The following is a 22,081-nucleotide window of genomic DNA, read 5'->3' on the forward strand; positions in this document are numbered from 1 at the left end:
GGTGTTTTTGTTGGCTGATTTTGAGCACTATAAATCACTGTTTTGGGGTGCTTTTGTTGGCCGATTTGGAGCAGTTTATGCACTGTTTTGGGGTGCTTTAGTTGGCTGATTTTGAGCAATATAAAGCACTAGTTTGGGGTGCTTTTGTTGGCTGATTTTAAGCACTATAAATCACTGTTTTGGGATGCTTTAGTTGGTTGATTCAGAACAATTTATGCACCGTTTTGGGGTGTTTTTATTGGCTGCTTTGGAGCAATATAATAGCTGTTTTGAGCCTTATAAATCACTGTTTTGGGTTACTTTTGTTGGCTGACTTGAAGCAATTTATGCACTGTTTTGGGGTGCTTCTGTTGGCTGATTTGGAGCAATTTATGCACTTTTTGGAGCTATTTAAGTGTTGCTTGAGAGCACTTAAAAGTGTTGATGCGTGGTTGACTTATTGGTTTCCTTTGAAAAGTTTAAATGCAATTTTTAGGATGATTTGCTCATTTTCTGAAGAAAGTCTAAACACTTTTTAAGCCAACCCACTAGCCATTCTACCCCCTCCGCTTTGGTGAATTTGGGAGTTGGGTCGGTCTCCTCTTTTCTCTTTATTTTGACTTCTTTTCTTTTAGGGCGATGATGAAAATGCTTATGCGTGCTAAAAGTGAGAATTCAAATAGTGTCTCCTCCTTCGATGAACTTTGACGAAGGGAGAATAGGACCGATGATACTATTCAGCATCTCTTGGTGGGAGGATGCCCCTGACTTTCTCATGTTGTCGGTAGCTCTAAGTTCGATCGAGGCGATTAAATGGTGAACCACTTCATCTTCAAAATATTTGTGTACGACACAAACAAAGAAAAATATTTTGCTCGTGAAACTATTATTTTTGATTGCTAAGCAAACCCTATATCCATGAAAAAATAAAAGAAATTTGGATAGGATACTACAAGAGTCCACTCGTTAATCGCTTTCATTGCGGCAAGGTATTGTCCTCCTTAAACTATCTGGCTAGTGGTCTCAATCAAAAGTTGGATTGTAAAGCACACAACCCACCTCTGAGCCTACCCTGAACCTGAATTCTTATGGTCATCTTCTAACTTTCATGTGTCACATGCTCTTTTTACATATGGATACTCATGTTTGTCATGCTCATTAAATCTTTTGCGATATTTACCCCTTTTTTTTTACCTGTAATACTAACCCTTTTTGCAGCAACGAAAGCACTCCCAGGTACGCACCGCCACACTCTCTTACTGCACTTTCTCCTTTAATGCGTCTTACTGCATATACTTTGTTTACGTCTACAATACCACTACTTTGACATACTCGCAGGACCTTTAGGGTAGCAAACACTACCCTAGTTTAGGAGGCACACTGCGGCAGACCACCGACTCAACAATATTGCATGGTCATAAAACCTTAAACCTGAAGTCGCACCGCCGCACTCTCTTACTGCACTTTCTCCTTTACCGCATTTTCTGCACATACTTCGTTTATGCCTGCAATGTCACTACTTTGATATAATAGCAAGACCTTTAGGGTAGTGAACACTAGCCTGGTTTAGGAGGCACATTGCGGCAGACAACCGACTCAACAATATTGCATGCTCACATACAAAACCCTAAACCTGAAGTCGCTATGTCAAGGAGCCTGGAGCAAGCTTTTTGGGCAGCACGACGAGGATGCAAGCAAGCGTAGAATAACGCCAAAAAACTTAACACATGGAGCGGAGCTACCTCAACTAAACATTCCCTAGAGTTAATCAACACAATCCATTGGACATTGAGGTAACTCGCCCAGTGGGACGTAAATCCTGACATCCTCTTTAGGCTCCCGCACAACCATATTGTGCAGTAAGTCCTAAATCTCCCTATGTTCTAAGGTTATCATTCGATACGATGTAAACTCTCATATCTTCGCAAGCTATTTACATAATCGAGTATTATGAAAATATAAGTCTCAATTAATAAAATTGGCATGATTGAATACTTGAATAACATCGTCTCTAAAACAAAACCACATAGTAGGGTAGTTTGGGAAGCCACTGAGGGTTCTCTTCAAAATCTGTAGCTTCCCCTATCTTTACTTTCCTTTGGACTCCTAAAATAATTGCTCCCATTTGGTCCTCTTCCACATCCAACCTTGAAAACTTAACTTTAAAATATTGAAGGCAAATATCACTGATCTTAATCAAATTTTTTCTTAAGTAACTTCGGTCATTTGAGATGCAATTAACTATAGGGGCTAGCCTCTGTAAGGAACTTGAAACACATGTAAAATAACCTCTATCAAATTTTTATATAAGATAGAAGAAATTATCAGCCACACATAAAAGGTTTGCTGATCAAATGAACGCCATGAATTATGTAGTTTATATAATTGAGCCCCTCTTTTTGTCAGGAAACATGCTTATCTCTTGGGATGAGCGTATTGTTTGTAGGGTGGTGTTTGATTATTTAAACTATGAAGTATGTGAGATCTCTTCGGTCTCATCTTTCAAAAAATTAAAATGCTATTTTCAAGAATTAAAATTACATATGTTAAATTAAATCAATCATTTTCAAAATTGCAACCAGAACCAAATCCATGGCTGACATACAGTACCCTATTGCACGAGCTTCTCCATACCCTCTCTCACGACCGAGTCGAGCTTCTCCCTCCCCTCTCTTGCGACCAAGTTTCCCTCTCTCGTCACACTAGAGGTAACTTCCCAGCTCGGCTCCTCCTGTTTGATCTGTGGGCTGTGCTTCGTGTCTGCTTGGATCCTTTCCTGTCCTTCGACCAACAATATTCTCTTCAAATTTTTCTCTGACATTATGATATTGCGATGGTTGTGTGACTTTCAAAAAAGATTACTTTCAATATAGATATGACAGATATCACAATTACGAATAATAGGTTGTGTAACTGGAAAACTAAATCTACTAAAAAAGTAAAATCAATTAACCAACAAATGTGTCATAGCCATGAAATCAGCTTCGATGTGTCATCTAGCTACAACAATTTGCATTTCTCTTTTCAAAGATGTGAGATGTCAACCAACAAGGACAATATCTAAAAGTACTTCAGCAAACCTCAAATAAATTCAACATAGTTTGAAGAAAAAAACACAATATTAGAATACTTATGTTTGGGTAGAATAACACATTCCTAAATATTTCTTGATGACCTTAAAATTTTTTGAACAATCTCCTAAAGCAAAAAATTTTTTAATTTTGCATACTTTGTCTGACCAAACTAACACTGCATGGTATTATTTGGCCAAGTGACAAATTTTCGAACAAGATGACATAGCTAGAATTGTCTTCATAGCTTACATCATAATGACTGTAGAATTTCCACAGAAGAATCAGCAAGGCTTAAACCTAAGAAGGCCATTTTCTTTAGAAAGGTTTGTATCATAGCTTCTTTAAGAGAAAGAAATGCATCCATGCTACATGCAAATTTAACGTCAAAATGTATTTGGCGCCCTAGATCTTAGTGATAAACATCTTTAGATATTATTTTAATTCAGTGATGATGTCCATCAGCATATATAGGTAAGAAGTACTATACCAGAAGAATGTCAAATAAGAAAAAAGTGATTGGCGCTACTATTATTTAGTTCAATGTTTAGTAAGAACCTTGCATATTTGATATAATCAAGCATGGAGGGCTTTGCTTCAATCCATATATTGCCTTATGAAGCTTGCATATTTTGGTCTACCCCTAAGCAAAATACCCGAGAGGTTGCTCAATATAAAATGTTTTAATAAGATCTCCATAGAGCATCAATGATATGACAAGCAGACAAATAGAACGAAGTAAAAAAAATTCTAAAAGAAATCTCAAAATTGTCCATATCATAGAACTAAGTATATCCTTTCGTTGCATATAAAATCCTATAGCAATCAATTGATCTATTAGCATGGTGAATAATAGTAAAAAAACTAATGACAGGAAATGGTTTAACCCTAACAAGAGATGAAACCAACTCAGAAATATAAGCACAAATTCTATGGTCTACAGCTCGTTTCCATTTAGGATCCATCAATGCTTCTTGGAATGTCTTGGGAATAAAAAAGTAGACAACGACAAGGAAAACCCACAAAAATAAGAAAAGACAACCAAAGGGAAAAAATGATTAAAGAGGATGGTTAGTGCATTGGCGTTTACCTGTAAAAAAAAACGATGTGCACTTGAATATATGAGGGCTTTATGGAAAGATGTTCAATTGTAGAAGACAAGAGCACTTGAATATATGAGGGCTTTATGGAAAGATGTTCAATTGTAGAAGACAAGATAAAAGGTGTCGAGGAAGGAAAAAGTTTGACATCTTCTCAGCATTGTTTTGAAACATGATTGTTGTGACAACGGAAAATTCAACACTATTGAGCAACTTGACTAGAAAGCCATAGAATCTTTCCTTTCTGACAGCTTGACAGTTGCAGTGTTGTTTGGAGAAGTACGTCAAAATAATAGAGTTGTCGTGGGAACCAACCAATAGACAAATGCCCCTCGACCATATGAGTTAATTGGTCTAAATGAATTTAATGTTGATACCGATGGTGGAGGTGAGTTTTGAATCATAGAGTGAGACGTCATAACACCATTGGAGAAAATAAGAGAATTTGAGTATTTGAATGAATAAAATTTGAGTAAAGCCAAAGGGCAAAAATGATTAAAGAGGATGGTTAGTGCATTGGCGTTTACCTGTAAAAAAACAATGTGAACTTGAATATATGACGGCTCTATGGAAAGATGCTCAATCGTAGAAGACAAGATAAAAGGTGCCGAGGAAGGAAAAAGTTTAACATCTTCTCGGCATTGTTTTGAAACATGATTGTTGTGACAACGGAAAATTCAACACTATTGAGCAACTTGACTAGAAAGCCATAGAATCTTTCCTTTCTGACAGCTTGACAGTTGCAGTGTTGTTTGGAGAAGTACGTCAAAATAATAGAGTTGTCGCGGGAACCAACCAATAGACAAATGCCCCTCGACCATATGAGATAATTGGTCTAAATGAATTTATTGTTGATACCGATGGTAGAGGTGAGTTTTGAATCATAGAGTGAGACGTCATAACACCATTGGAGAAAATAAGAGAATTTGAGTATTTGAATGAATAAAATTTGAGTAAAGCCAAAGGGCAAAAATGATTAAAGAGGATGGTTAGTGCATTGGCGTTTACCTGTAAAAAAACAATGTGAACTTGAATATATGACGGCTCTATGGAAAGATGCTCAATCGTAGAAGACAAGATAAAAGGTGCCGAGGAAGGAAAAAGTTTAACATCTTCTCGGCATTGTTTTGAAACATGATTGTTGTGACAACGGAAAATTCAACACTATTGAGCAACTTGACTAGAAAGCCATAGAATCTTTCCTTTCTGACAGCTTGACAGTTGCAGTGTTGTTTGGAGAAGTACGTCAAAATAATAGAGTTGTCGCGGGAACCAACCAATAGACAAATGCCCCTCGACCATATGAGATAATTGGTCTAAATGAATTTATTGTTGATACCGATGGTAGAGGTGAGTTTTGAATCATAGAGTGAGACGTCATAACACCATTGGAGAAAATAAGAGAATTTGAGTATTTGAATGAATAAAATTTGAGTAAAGCCAAAGGGCAAAAATGATTAAAGAGGATGGTTAGTGCATTGGCGTTTACCTGTAAAAAAACAATGTGAACTTGAATATATGACGGCTCTATGGAAAGATGCTCAATCGTAGAAGACAAGATAAAAGGTGCCGAGGAAGGAAAAAGTTTAACATCTTCTCGGCATTGTTTTGAAACATGATTGTTGTGAAAATGGAAAATTCAATACTATTGAGCAACCTGACCAGAAAGCCATAGTCAGAATCTTTCCTTTTTGACAACTTGACAATTGCAGTGTTGTTTGGAGAAGTACTTCAAAATAATAGAGTTTGTATTGGGAACCAACCAATAGACAAATGTCCCTCGACCATATGAGATAATTGGTCTAAATGAATTTAATGTCGATACCGATGGTGGAGTTGGGTTTTGAATCATAGAGATAAGAGTGAGATGTCATAACACCATTGGAGAAAATAAGAGAAATTGAGTATTTGAATCAATAAAGTTTGAGTAAAGCCATGAGCTTGGTAAAAGCTTAAACCAATCATGACAGAAAATGGACCGGTCCAACACTATTAAAAAGACACAAGATTCTTATCCCCCAGCTCATCTTTTGCACTCGATTCACCTGCCCAGCTCATCTCCCGCGATCAACTCACCCTCGCGGCATAATCCCACGCCTCCTAGTCGTTGCCGCACATGGTAAAAGCTTGATCTAGTGCCATTAAGTATTGTTGTAGGGCTTCTCACACCCGTCGACCAATCGTGAAAGGAGAGGGACCAGTTCAACACTGTTAACAAGACACAAGATTCTTTTCCCCCGGCTCATCTTCCGTGATCGATTCACCCGCCCGACTCATCTCCCGAGATCGACTCACCCTTGTGCCATAATCCAACGCCTCTTAGCCGTTGTCGCACACCCTCCTCCTAGTCGTTGTGCGCCCCTTCAAACCCTTTTCATTTCTTCTCCTTCTTTTCAAGGTTGTCTCCTATCCTCCCTATTTATACATGTTATTTCTCATGTCTAAGGGGCTTTTTGGTGTGTTCCTTGATTTCAGGTGTGGTTCCTGATATTTTCCTCTGTTTGAGGTTGTATCCTTCAGCAGCGTGGTGCTACGGCTGTATCCCGCCAAGGTGGTGTGTATCTCCGCTAACTCCCCTCTTCCCGACGTCATCCTCCTTTGCTGTCACACTCTCCGTTCCTCCAACTGGTTGTTTGACTGCCCACCAGACTTCATCCCACAAGCCCTAGTCCGTCCCAACTTCCTCTTGACGCGAAGTCCTCCCTGCACTTCTCCAAGTAGGTCGCAGCTCTGCAGCTCTCATCCAGTCTTCGTCACCCACTCCGTCACCACCTCCCACGGCCCGTCGGACCATCCAAGTTCTCCCAGCACTACCCTTGTCACAACCGGTCACTCCGACATCCACCCAGTCGGTGTCAAGTCTTCATCAACCGCCCCAGTGACGTCTCAACCGCTCGCTGACGCTATCCAAGATTGTTTTTGAATTGTGCTTAGTCTAATTACTGCATTTACGCTTCCATTTTAATGTTGTCTATGTACCCATGTTGGTTGTCTTTTGTCCCCTCCCTTGAGCGTCGTTGTACTTGTCTTTCACTTTCAGTAATAAAATTAGTCGTTTTTGGAGTCGTGGTCTGGGTGAACTCCGATATCATTTGGTATCAGAGCTAGCCCAACCACAGTTCTATCCTAGGGTCACTAGCATCTGCCCCAACCAAATCCAACCAAAAAAAAAAAAATCCTCTTCCGCCCCTCCTTTTTCCCATCCCTTTTGTCCTCTTCTTGTCGTCCCAATGGACGCATGTCACATACTTCTAGAACGACCATGACAATTTGACCTAAAAACGTAGCACGACAGTTTCAAAAACACCTATACATTCAAGAAGGATGGAAAACACATCATGTTATTGCCTATAAAAGATGCACGACCCACAATCGACTCCAAAGACACGTTAATCTCATGGGCCACCTTCTTGCAATCAGCTCGCGAGGACCCTATCGCATTAGCCTTGGTCCTCCTAGAAGGTACCGACCAGGAGAATGAGATACCCACACAACTTAAACAACTCCTACATGATTTTCAAGACGTCATGGCCGATGATCTTCTAGACAGATTACCCCCACTACACGACATCCAACATGCAATTGATCTCATACCAGAGTCGGTATTACCAAGTAGACCCGCCTACCGATTACAGCCAACAGAGTACGAGAAACTCCAACTTCAGGTGCAGGATCTTGTTAAGAGAGAATTAGTACGTGAGAACACTAGCCCATGTCTCGCCCCGCCCTCATTATACCCAAGAAAGATGGCTCATGGCGGATGTGGATTGACAGTTGTTCCATAAACAAAATCACAATCAAATATCGCTTTCCCATACAACAACTCAATGATCTTTTATATTAGTTAAACTGCGCCACCGCCTTCTCAAAAATTGACATACGAAGTGGTTATCACCAAATTAGAATGCGACAAAAGACAAGTGGAAAACTGCCTTCAAGACACAAGATGGCCTTTATGCATGGTCAGTCATGCCTTTCAGCTTGTCCAACGTGCCCAACACCTTCATGCGCCTCATGAATAAGGTCTTTTGAGCTCATATTAGGAAATCCTTGGTGGTCTACTTCGATGATATCTTGATTTATATAAAATCCAAAGAAGACCACCTGCAGCATCTACGGGCAGTAATTGAGGACTTACGATCCAAACAACTGTACGCCCATCCCAAGAGTGTCACTTCCTCACAAACCAAATTTACTTGTTGGGCTACATTGTGTCCAGCACGGGGATACAAATAGAACCAACAAAAATTGAAGCAATCATAAGCTGGACCGCGCTATAGTCTTTTATCGAACTTCGATAATTTTTGGGGCAAGCCTCCCACTGAAGATTTGTTCGCAACTTCAGCACTATTACCGCCCCCTCACACAAAATTATTGAAACGGGAAGAATTTACATGACTGATCAAAGCTCAAACTAGCTTCGACATGTTAAAAGGAAAAAGTCATCTAAGCCTCGGCTTTTGCCTTACTTGACTTCAACCAACCCTTCAAGGTCAAGTGTGACGCTTCCGGTGTAAGCATCGGTGTTGTACTAAGTCAAGGTGGTCACCCTATTGTCTGTCTATTTCATCAAAAAACTAGATGAAACTTGATACAAATATTCCACCTACGACAAAGAGTTTCATTTCCTCATTAGAGTTCTAGAACACTAGAATCATTACCTACTCACCATGAAGTTCACCCTTTTAACGAATCATGAAGCTCTAAAACTTATAAACAATCAAAACAAACTCAAAGGGCACCACGTTACCAGGGTAGAATTTTTAGCGATCATCCAATTCATACTCAAACACAAAGCCGGAAACTAGAACCGCATCGCCGACGGTTTGAGTCGTCGTCACATTCTAATCACATCCTTATAAGCACAGTTCATAGGCTTTGAAGTTATATAAGAATTATATGAGAATGATGAAGACTTATAGGAAATCTGGAAACAATGTTGGGAAAAACCTCACAGGCAATTCTACCATGCGGACGGTTACTTGTTCCGTCACGACAAATTATGCATTCCCCTATGCTCATTATGTGAAGCTATCATCCAAGAGAACCACAGTAGCAGATTAGCCGGCCATTTCGGTAGAGATAAAATTCACACTCGTGAAAGAACTTTTATTTTTATTTTTTGCTCTGATTAACACGAAATGTTGAGCAACACATTTGATAATATAAAATTTGATGCATCGCCAAAACTCGCGGCAAAAATACAGGATTATACACACCTCTACCACTCTCTGAAACACCTTGGTCGATGTCAACATGGATTTGGTCATAGGACTACCATGCACAAAGGAATAAAGATTCTATCATGGTAGTAGTTGACCATTTCTCTAAGATGGCGTACTTCGTCGCCTGTCACCGGGCATTAGATGCATCTCATATTGTCGATTTGTACTTCCACAAAATCGTTTGGCTTCACGACATTCTCAGGATCATTGCTTCTGATTGTGACGTTAAATTCTTGAGCCACTTTTAGCGGACCCTCCAAAGCAAATTAGGCACTAAGCTCAAATTTAGCTCGACAACGCATATGCATACAGATGGGTAGATTGAAGTCATTAATAGAAGCCTAGGGATTCTTCTTCGCAGCTTTGTTCGAAAAAACATCAAATAATGGGATCTCATTCTCGCTCAAGCCAAATTTGCCTACAATAGATCAATAAGCCAAACCACAGGATGCACCATTTGAAATTGTGTACGGCCGCAACCCGAACTCACCACTAGATTTTGTCCCACTTCTTCTCCTAGCAAATATCAAAGAGGATGCTACAGAACGTGCTTATAAAATTCAACAACTACACAAGGAAGTTGGGGAAACAATTTCCAAACAAAAACACAAATATCAAGCACGGGCTAACAAATCAAGAAAAAAAGTAACCTTTAAAGGAGAACTCGTGTGGATCTACCTTAAGAAAGAATGATTTCCTATAGGAGCTTACAACAAACTCAAGCCCAAAGTCGATGCACCTTTCAGCATTTTAAAAAAATTAAATGACAACACATACAAAATTGATCTGTCAGGAGACTCCAAAATTTTAGTCACATTCAATGTCGTGGATCTCACCCTTTATTATGACCCGAAAGCTTCAACAAATAATGTTGAAGCTCCCCAAAACAACAGGATTGACACGTGGCTTCTAACGCTCGTATACCAGGCGCGACAGGAGAGGGACCGGTCCAACCAACAGGACCAGTTGAACGTTATTAAAAAGACGCACGATTCCTTCCCCCGGCCATCTCCCGCGATCGACTAACCCTCGTGCCCTAATCTCGTGCCTCCTAGCCATTGTCGCACGCCCTCCCCCTCCTAGCCATTGCTCACCCTTTCAAGCCCTTTCCATTTCTTCTCCGCCTTCCTTCCAAGGCCGTCTCCTCTCCTCCCTATCTATTCATGTTATTTCTCGGGCCTAAGGGGCTTTTTAGTTTGTTCTCTGATTTCATGTGTGGTTCCTGATATTTTCCTCTATTTGAGGTTGTATCCTTTGGCGACATAGTGCTATGGCTATATCCCGCAAAGGTGGTGTGTATCTTTGCTACCTCCCATTTTCCCGGCATCATCCTCCTCTACTGCCACACTCTCCGCACACTCTCCGCTCCTCTAATCGGCTATCCGACCGCCCACCAGAGTTCATCCTACATGCCCTAGTCCGTCCCAGCTCCCTCTTAACGCGACCCCCTCCTCCCTGCACCTCCCTGCACTACTCCAAGAAGGTTGCAGCCCTCCGCAACTCTCATCCATTCGTTGTCACCCTATACGACACCACCTCCCGCAGCCCGCCAGACCTTCCAAGTTTTCCCAGCATTGACCTTGTCACCATCGATGACTCCGAATCCGGCCAGCCACTGCCAACTCTTCATCAACCGCCCCGGTGACATCTCAACTACCCGCTAACGCTATCCAGGACTGTTTCTGACCTGTGCTTAGTCTAATTACTGAATTTAAGCTTTCATTTTACTGTTTAAGTGTTTGTTTATTGTCGATGTACCCATATTGATTGTCTTTTGTGCCCTCGCTGGTTAGTGAGTATTGTTGTGCTTGTCTTTCACTTTCAGTAATAAAATTAGTCGTGTTTGGAGTCGTGGCTTGGATTAACTCCGGTATCAGGTATAGTGCGAGCAAGTGTAGTAAGTGAACAAAGAGAGCATTCAAGTAGGTGCATAACAACGTTAGGCACAATAAAAGTAAAATTAGGTTGAGCATAATGAGCCACAGGTGAATCTAGTGAGCATAGAGTGAGCACATAATTAAAGCTAGTTATGAGGGAAAGGTGTGAAAAGCCAAGGAGCATTGTGGACAAGTTTTGATACTCCGAGAGCAATAACGTTGGATACTACAAAAGCAAACAAGTAGAGCAAAATTTTTTTCCTACACACACCTAAACAGGCACGGAAGCCACATATACAAGACCTTGTACCCAGGACCACTTCTGATACTGAGGAAAGCCCAAACCCAACTAAAACAACAAAAATATTGCTAAATTACAACAATTACAAATAAAGACACTCCTAACGAAAACAAAAGACACAAAAAATAGCAACACAATCATAAAGACACGACATAGATTTAGGGCTAAGGCAGCAGGTGGGGATGTTGGAGGCAACAGGGCAGCCTGCTGGGAGATGTTGGTGATGGTCGGCGGCCTACCAGAAGGGAGCTGGAGGAAGGGCAGTTTGCTAGGATATGCGTTGCAGATGGTTGGCGGCTTACCGAAAGGGAGCTGGAGAAAGGCAGTCTGCTGGGATGCTGCAGGGGGAGGTGGACAGCGACCTGGAAGAGGTTGGCAAGGGTCAAGACAACCCTTGGAAACATAGACAACAGATGTCGCATATGGTCGGGACAGCACCCAACAGAATAGACAACAAACTGGAAGGAGCGGGATGGGATGACGGCAGCAGAATAGCTGCTGGAGGCGGTGAACAACAATAAAGAAAGTGATTTGGGTGGCCGGCAAGAGGCAGCGACAACAGGTAGGTGATTGGAAGAACAATACGACAGAGGAGAAGATAGTTTTTTTGCTGCTGAAAGTGGAGCCGGAGGGGGGCTGCAGAAGGATACATATCTCCCTAACGTTGAGCTACAGTCAGAGCACCACCCGGACCATTGGAGACGTCGCCATCTCAGGCGAGCTACGACAGAAGCACCTTCTCGCCATCGGATACATCCCCTAGAGGTGAAGAACGCCTCAAAAGGCAAGATTCAAAATTCTGCACTCATCAAAAACTAAACCTTTGAGCACTTAGAACCACACACACACAGCTATATATACATATAAATCGGGCATCTGCTTGTTAGTAAGTCCCCCTGGTCTGGGGTTCAATTTCTCCCGAGTGTAGGGTGTGATACTAGAATTCTTAGGCGCATGAGGATGGTCGGGGCTCGTATAATAGCCTCCGACCATTCCTTTTAATATATATATATATATATATATAGAAAAAACTTAAGGGCTAATATATTAAAGCGGAAAAAATACAGAAAGGTTGTATGAGAGAGCCTAAAAGAAAGCCCAATTCACACAATACAACAAACACAAACCCAAATAAAGGAAAATACATAAAGGTAAAAAAATAAAAAAACCACCAAAGGGCGCAAAAGTGCTAGGGACGTCTCACTTTAGTCCCCCTCTGCCTCTAGTCATCGGAAGTGAGCCGGCTAACAAATTGGTAAGGTGAGTATCATTGCCCGAAGTAACCAAAGTATCATCCATCAGGTTCCTGAGCGTTCCTGCCTGAGCTCAAGTAGGTCTCCATTCTTCTTCTTCCTCCTGGATGTGTAAACCTGTCATTCCTCACCCGATGATTAACTCATCTGATCAGTAAATTCCAAAGTTAGTCGGACAGGTGTGGGCTGCTGTACATCATGATCACTATAAGCCTGAGTAACATTAACATCTTGCTCGAGTTGATGAGACGGTAGTGAGTAGTAAAAGTATTGCCACCTGTAATATCTGTAATAGGTTCTAGGATAGGTGGGGTCTGAAGAATCTCCCTCTCCACCATGATAGAAGGTTCCAAAGACAGAGGAGCTACAACATTGTGAGGGGACCGAATGGTTGACATATTGCCTGTGAGAATAATGACATCTTCATGGGTATTCTTTTGTACATGGTAATTTGTCATATATATATATATATATATATACACATCTGTGTGTGTGTTTGTGTGTGGCGTACCCCAACCTGCTAGTTGTCATCCTTAGTGTAAGACCCCTCAGGTCGACGTCTCAAATCCCCCTCTAGCAACGTGAGTCTTAAGGAGGGTGGTACTCAAATTGTTAGACACATTAGGAGTGGCTGGATGCTCGTATAATAGTCTCCGATTATTTTTTTTAAACATATAAATAGATATATGTGTGTGTGTGTGTGTGTGTGTGTGTGTGTGTGTGTGTGTGTGTGTGTGTGTGTGTGTGTGTGTGTGCGTGTGTGGGTGTGTGTGCCGCGTACCCCAGTCTGTTTGCATCCACGATATAAGACCACTCTGGTCAGGTGTTCGAATCCCCCCTAACACAGTTGACCTTAAGGCGACACTCGAACTGTTAAGGACATTATAGGTGGTTGGAGGTTTGTATAATAGCCTCTGATCATTCCTTTTAACTATGTATATATATATATATATATATAATGAGAATTTGTAAATATAATACGTAATGCTTGGGAAAGGAAAGAAAAAAGAAAAGGCAGGCATAGAATAGATAGGAAATAAAAAAAAAGAATCATGGAAAAGGAAGGGAAGAGGGAAACGAGAAAAGAAAGAGAGAAGGGTTTGATGGCAATACTGTAGTAGTTATAGTGTCACAACCCGGAGAAGCTCTTGCGTCAATCTGCTTAGGTTAGGGGAACTTCGACCTTATTCGTCAAAGTTTTTACGATAGAAAAATTTTGGTGGGGGTGGCTGGAGTAGGGGCAGATACTAAGGACCTAGGATAGGACCAGAGTGGGGCTGACTCTTATACTAAATGATACAGGAGGAAAGCCCAAATCACAACGAAAATAATAATAATATTGCTGAATTTCAAAAATTACAAATGAAGGCTCTCCTAGCAAACAAACGACGCCAAAAATAGCAACACAATCATAAATACACAACATATAGACTCGAATTAGGGCTATGGCAGTAGGTTGGGAAGTTGGAGGCAGCGGGACAACCTGCTGCGAGGTGTTGGAGATGGTCTGCGGCCTGCCGGAAGGAAGCTAGAGGAAGGGCAGTCTGTTGGGATGTGTTCGAGACGAATGGCGAGGCGGTGGACAACGACCTAGAAGAGGTTAGCGCAGGACAACCCCCGAAAGCATGGTCAACAACTAGAAGATGTCGTCGATGGTTAGGACAGCACCCGCAGAATGGACAGCAACCTGGAAGGTACGGGATGGGATGGCGACAGCAAGATAGCTGCTGGAGGCGGCGAACAACAGCAGGGAAGGTAATTGGGGTGGTTGCGGGAGGCAAGAGCAGCGGGTTGGTGGTTGGAAGGCTAGTTCGGGAGCGGAGAAGATAGTTTGTAGCTTTTGGAAACGAGGTCGGAGGGGGGTTGCGGAAGGATACATATCTCATCAGGGTCTAGTTACAACAAAACAAATCGTCATCGGATATAGCCCTAGGGGAAGAATGATTCAAAGGCAACACTCAAAATTCTGCATTCATCAAAAACTGAACCCTAAAGCATTCAACAACACATATAAATTGGGAATTTGTAAATATAATAGGTAATGCTTAGGAAATGAAAGATATAAAAAAGGCATGCATAGAATAGGTAGGAAATAAAATAAGGGAATCATGGAAAAGGAAGGTAAGAGGGAGGAAAACGAAAAAAAAGGGGGAAAGGTTTGACAACGGTACTATAGCAACTACAATCCCACGTCCGCAGCATTGTAACAACTACAGTGTTGCGCTCTGAGGAAGCTCCCACGTCAACTTGATTGAAAGGCAAAGCTTTTAATCACTACGCTAAAGTGGCTTGCGCAACATGCATGAAAGCACTTCAATTATGAGATTGATTGGTTGTGCAAAACATAGGCAAGCTAATGCTGGCTAGGAGATAGTGGAAGGGGGAAGACAAAAGTGTGGAAGTGGGACAAAAGAGTACAGAGAGACCACACACGAATACCATGTTAAAATAGAGAATTTTTCTTTTATCTACTGATTGAATCTTGAGTGCCTATAAATAGGCTCATATGATGATAAAAATAAAAATAAATAAATAGGTGAATATCTTGAATTAAGCCGATATAAAAACATCCCTTGAAAATTGATATTTTCTAAATGTATCACTTTCAAGCCTAAATATAATCCTACAATAATATCATAAATAAAAAAAACATCCTAAATGATAAAAAGGATAACTATTTGGAAGAAAATATCCAATTAAGCAAGAACCAACTTCTCTTTGAAATGTTAGAGCATTTCCCCTCAAATTTATAGCTTGCAGCTACGAGGGGATATGATAGTGCAATTCCCTGTGTAGTAAACAACTTAATACAGTTCAGATCAATGTGTAAATGTCAACAAAAAAAAACTAAAATTATCAAGTTGCTGGAAATGAATCCTACCTTCAATTTGCCAACATGATATGGAAGCATAATGTAGTTACCTCATTATCTCTTAAAGCTCCTCTAAACAAATCAAAGCTTTCCAATAATTTGTACACTTCCAACTTAACTGACTCATCACCCTCAGTATATTTTCTCCAGACCTGAATCATAGGTTGTTCTTTCCATTTGAATGCTGGATTGGGCAGCATCTCATAAATGGAAGGGCATTCAACCAGCTGAAAAGTAGAGAAAATGCATTTCCATGAAAAGTTGAGATTAAAAGGTTGATAAATATGAATCATAAAGAATGAAAGTTGTGGGAGTGATGACGGTAAAAATAGATTAATAAGAATGCAAAGTAGCATAAACAAATACATAAGTAATTTCATCATTCAAAAATATATAACAAAAACTAATTCAGTACAGAGTAAAACGGGAAAGAATAAGCATCAAGGATCCCGCATGCTCAACATTCCAAGCAAAAAGTGCCACATATCAAGCTTTCTCACTCCACTGCTGTTTATAATTAAGTATATGTCCTTTAAACAGTTCAAATAAACAACAGAACTAAATAAACGTCTTCGAGGTGGGTTATTCTAATTCCCAGTAGCAAAACTTCTATGTTTTATGTGATCCAAAAACACGTTTCAGAAAAAAGAAGAAGCTTAGGAACTGTCAAGTGAGGAACTTGCTCCCGCTGAGAGAACAAGGCATGATTGTTGAAAAGAGGTGCGTAAAAATTTCTCAGACTGAGAAAAGTGGGGACGTAAAGATCATAGGAACCAAAGGAGTTTTCCAACAAAATTAGGGCAACCAAATATTTTATTTCAATACAAAAAAGTAACACAACTAAAATGCATAAAAATGCTTTTCTCCCAAACCAAAACCCTAACACCTACAATTTGAGAGGTAGTCGATCTCTCCAAAACCGTAATCCTATGACTCAAGATAACAATCTCATAGCATAACTAACCCTAAAAATAATAGGCTCTATTTATGCTCCACAATAATAACTAATAAAAGACTAAATTTTCCTTACATGCCAGTCTAATATCATTCCACTCTCAAAAAGACACCTTATCCACAAGGTGAAAAAAAGGAAACTGTTGTTGGGTCAAGTCATGTGACTCCCACGTAGCATCATCATCTGACAATCATTTCCACTTAATCATAAGTTTGTAGTAACTCTAATGAGTTTGAAATGTTGTCTTCTGCACATCCTTTGGCCATATCCAAATATGTTGGTACCTGACTTCAAGTCAATATGAGAGGATATTGTCGTCTCAAACAACTTGTCAGGTAACTCGTCAATCACCAAAATGAAAAGTTTGTCTGTTGCTATTTCTTTATTCAGTGCCTGATAATACTCCCCTCTCAAAAACACCTTATCCACAAGGTGGAAAAAAGGAAACTGTTGTTGGGTCAAGTCATATGACTCATGTGGCATCATAATTTGACAATCATTTCTATTTAACCATAGCTCCATAGTAATTCTCATGAGTTTGAAATGTTTTTCTGTATATATCCTTTGGTCATATCCAAATCTATTGATTCATTGACTTCAAGTCAATCTGGGAGGATACTGCAGTCCCACGCAACTTGTCAAACAGCTCATCAATTACCGAGATGAAAAATTTGTTGGGTACTATTTCTTTATTCAGTGCCCAATAATTCATATAGAAAGACCAACTCCCATCCTTCTTAAATAGCCAAATTAGGCTAGAAAGGGGCTTATATTGGGTTGTATGATCCCAACCTCCAATATCTCTTTGATTACTATCTCGATCTCAACCTTTTGTACCTGCGGGTAGCAGTATGGGCGCACATTAAGAAGAGAAACTCTCCGTCTCAACATTGTTGCAAGCTCGAGTACGCTCTCGATTCCTTGGCTAGATCTTGTCTACTTTTGTTCTTTTCAACTGTTCAGATGTTGTGTTATTCCTCCAAGCGCTGTTGTTTGCGCCCACTCCTGATTCTTGCACTCGATCCTGCAGCTCCAAATCCACTTAATGAGGGACGCTAAAATTGATATCGCACAAATCTTTCTGATTGTTGTGGTTCATATCTGCTCTAGATGTCATCGCTCGATCACGCGACAGGCGGCGATTTGCATGAAACTCTACGATCTTCATTTCTTCCAGGGTCGTGAATATCCTCACCCTGGACAAAAAACGTCATCTATTTCAGATCTGATTTGGCTCGCCTTTTCCTCTAATTTCCTTTCTAGGGCATCTATTTTTTTTGGCAATCATTACTACCAAAAAGATTTTTGATCATGAAGGGAGAATTCTATACGCCGCAATCTCATTCGTTGGTCTTCTAACTAGCCAGAATCACGACTTTATTAGGATACGAATGTCGCCATCCGTCATCAGCTTCCAAGATCATGAGGTTCAATCACTAGGGCATACCCAATCTCATCGTTGGCATATCGGATTGAGACTAGGGCACGCCTAATCCCGTCATTGACTTCTCTGATTTGATACATGCACGTTATCCCGACGTCGACTTTCCAGCTATCGCGATCTGTTCTTTGACTTCCCAACTAGAGCTTTCGAGCATTTATAGTGATCACATCTTTGATTGACATGTTTGTACGATTTCGCGATTTCGCGATCTCGTTGTTTATTTCCCAAATATTGATTGCTCGGATACCAATTTGATAGGAACAAGAAAAACTTTCCTTAGAAATTAAAGAAACCAAAATTTTATTTCAATAACATCAAGTAACACAACTCAAATACATAAAGATAAACACCAACAATTTGAGAAATATGCAATCTCTCTCAAACCATAATCATAAAACTCAAAAAGATAATCTCATAGCATAACATACTCGAAACATATTGTTGAATTTAGAGAATAGAGTTGCATACCTTTATTGATAGGAAGAGATAAAGGAAAGACATAAATTCAAAAATAGACCAACTAGGAAATACATAAATATGAAAACGGAAATAGAGTAAATAAAATCAAATAAAATATAGGAAATACATAAATATGAAAATGAAAACGGAAATAGAGTAAATAAAATCAAATAAAATATAATAATAACTGCAGCAATAATTAGCCTAATAATTAGGATAATAATTCTAATATTAACCCTCAGGTTGAAGTTAAGATGTTCAATGTTAATTTTAGATTTGAAGTCGTCAAACAATGACCGAAGAAGATTCTTGTTAAGGATATCTGCTAATTGACCATTAAATGAGAAAATAGAATATAAATCTCCCCTGAATCAAGCTTCCCCCTAATAAAGTGTCCATCAATATCCATATGCTTGGTTCGATCATGTAGGATTGGATCATGGGCAATACTTAAGGTTGTTTTATTATCACAGAATAGTTGGAGAGCAGAGACTGACATAAGCAATTCATGGAGCATGATGTGTAACCAGAGAGAGCTTCACAGATACCCAAGGGCATGGAGCGAAACTAAGCTTCAAAACTGCTCCGGTTTCACAATTCCACATGGCAAGATTTCCCACACGAATGAGTAGTACCTTGAGGTGGATCGCCGATCATGGACAAATCCGACTCAATCCGCGTCTATATAAACAACAACAAAATGAGAGGTGTAGCTTGAAAAGAACAAATTTGAGCCTAGTGAAGGATCATGTGGACGACTCAGAAATGGTGCTCATAGGGATTTTGCATGAATTGACTCACAATACCTACTGTGTGACAAATTTCGGGGCGAGTATGGGGGAGGTAAATGAGTTTCACCACAAGTCGTCGATAATGAGTCTTGTTTACCGGAGCCGCGTTGAGAACATCAGCTAATTTCTCACTGTGATCCATTAAGACTATCAATTGTTTGCAAATGAGAAGGTTATCATTGTAAATAAATCGAGCACATATTTGCGCTGAGATAAGCAAATGTCTTGAGATGACCGAGTAACTTTCATGGCTAAAAAGTACAGGAGTGACCCCAAGTCCTTCATTTCAAATGGCGTTGCAAGAATACCTTTCAAAGATTCCAATGTTGGTAAAACATTACCTATGAGCATAATATCATCAACATAGACGATAAGATAGCAATTTTGACACTGGAGGAATGCTAAAAGAAGAGAGTATGATATAATTGGTCTTGTGAAAAACTATGACCCATTATCACCTTTGTGAACTTATCGAACCAGACCCTTGGGGATTGCTTCAGTCCATAGGACTTCTGCAGTCGACACACTTGTCCCCCATTGAACAGTAGAGTCAAAGCCTGGAGGCAGGCACATGTACACATCTTCTGTGAAATTCCCATTTAGGAAAGCATTTCTGACATCTAGTTGAAGTAAAGGTCAGTCCAAATTTACAATAAGGAAAGTAGAACCAGAATAGTGTTTAATATAGCAACCGAAGAAAATTTCTCCTCATAATCAACTCCATATGTTTGTGAGTAGTCTTTGGTGACTAATCGCCTTGTTGCATTCAAATGATCCATTATGGTTAAACTTCCTGCTAAAAATCTAGCGACAGCCTACTGCTTTCTTAACTGGAGGAAGATCCATAACAACCTATGTATGATTCCGCTGAAGGACATTCATTTCATCCATTGTTGCAGCTTTTCAGAAAGGGTCAACTAATGCTGCTTCAATAGTAGATGGGAGGTGATGATCTGTCGGGACAGCAGCAAACCCTTATAGGTACAAGATACACTGTGGATATTTTTTTCATACAATAATAAGAGCTTGCCTGATTACATACCTCAACAAGAAAACTCACTCCTCATGCGGAGTAGCATCAATTATGAGGATTTCACTCGGAGTGAACTCCAAGTCCAGTAAATAGATAGAAGGCTTCAGAGTAAGACCACGAGTGCGCCGACAGGGAAGTAGGGACAGAGGGACACGGAGCTGGTTGCTGCTATGTGGTGGATCCAGAGGGACAAATGGCTCCTCGGTTATAGTGGTAGAAGAAATATCCACAGGGTTCAACAAGGAATAGTGTCAAAGAAATCAACCTCCCCTCAGTTAAGGCAGTGACAGGGAAGTATGGAACACTTTTAAATCAAGAGACATATACACTTACATAAAGTTTATTTGTGGTAGGATCAAGATAATGATAGCCTTTTTGTGTGGCAGAATATATGAGGATATTTTAAAGACCTAGGATCAAGCTTACTATGATTAGGGGCAGCGTTTCGAACAAAAGTCGCGCACAGAAAAATTAGAGGTTCAAGTGTGTTGAAGAACCGATTGGTAGGGAAATATGATAGATTGTGGGAACATAATTTAAATGCACTAACCCCTTCTCAATTTTTTGAAATAAAATGGAATTCTAACCCAATGGGTTTATTCATGTTATGGTGGATAGAATTTTTGCAATACTCGATAGCAATTTGATTGTCACAATAACTTTTTAGATATTTTTCACTTCATAGTTTAATTCTTCTAATAATCTTTTTAGCAAAATTCTTTCAAAAATACCAAATGTTATTTCTATGATTTAACCTTAAAACTATATCTTGAAACAACTTGTCTTTTACTTTCTCATATAACCAAGTTTTCTCATACATAAGTAATATCCAAATGTGAACCTTCGATCTAATGCTTCTCCGCACAATTAGCATTTACTAAATTTTTGTTGAAGTTATTCAATGACTTTGTATATGGCAAGCCTCTTTCTGGAGTCAACTTGAGGTATCTTAGAATGTGGTTAATAACTTTCATATAGTGTTCAATAGATTTGTTGATGTATTGGTTTATGATATTAATAGGAAACTCAATATCAAGATGAGTGAAAGAGAGACGTAGACGAGTTTGGCTGCAAGACATTGATGTCAAACTTTGTTAACAAGGTGTTGTTAGTCAAAATCTCAATTTTCATTATTGGATAAATTAAAATTTCTATAGGCATACAACAAAGCATTAATATTTCTTGAAGTAAATTAAGATTATACTTCTTTTAGGAGATTACAATACCTTATTTTAATAGTACAACTTTTATACTAAGAAAGTAATTCAAATCTCATTTTTTACCATAAACTATTCTAATCTAGCCAACTCTCCTAAAACTCAACAATGAATATAATATTATCTAAAATAACAATCAGAATCACCCACTTTCCCTTTAGGCAAATGCTTGATAAAGAGAATATGATAACTTTAATATTGAATGTACCAACACTTTTCAATAGATTTTGAGAACAAGTCAAAACACGTGCTAGAGAATTATTTTAGGCCATATAGAGTTTTTCACAGTTTGCATGTCTTATTAGTGCTTTACTTATTTTAGGCCATATAGAGACATGAAGTGTATTTTACATAGATTGAATATATAAAAAGGTGATGAGGAAGTCTATGATTCTGATGTGATTTTAATACGTTAAATAAATTGATAAGATGGTGAGTGAATTTGTAATTACGTTAGTCTTCAGTACGTTGAATGAGGCGCAAAGAAAATATTCATTGTTAATG

At 39.6% G+C, this 22,081-nt stretch overlaps 1 protein-coding gene across 1 annotated transcript in view; it reads right to left on the reverse strand.

Moving 5' to 3' along the window:
• The window catches only part of LOC110019541 (phospholipase A(1) LCAT3), a 78,667-nt gene that overhangs the window by 32,403 nt on the left and 24,183 nt on the right, over positions 1-22,081 (reverse strand). Inside the window, exon 7 of the mRNA XM_020717239.1 lies at positions 15,729-15,905. Coding sequence (XP_020572898.1) covers positions 15,729-15,905 — 177 coding nt within the window. The remainder of the gene's footprint in view (positions 1-15,728; positions 15,906-22,081) is intronic.

This window comes from Phalaenopsis equestris, unplaced genomic scaffold (genome assembly GCF_001263595.1).
Source record: "Phalaenopsis equestris unplaced genomic scaffold, ASM126359v1 Scaffold000061, whole genome shotgun sequence".
Taxonomy (NCBI): domain Eukaryota; kingdom Viridiplantae; phylum Streptophyta; class Magnoliopsida; order Asparagales; family Orchidaceae; genus Phalaenopsis; species Phalaenopsis equestris.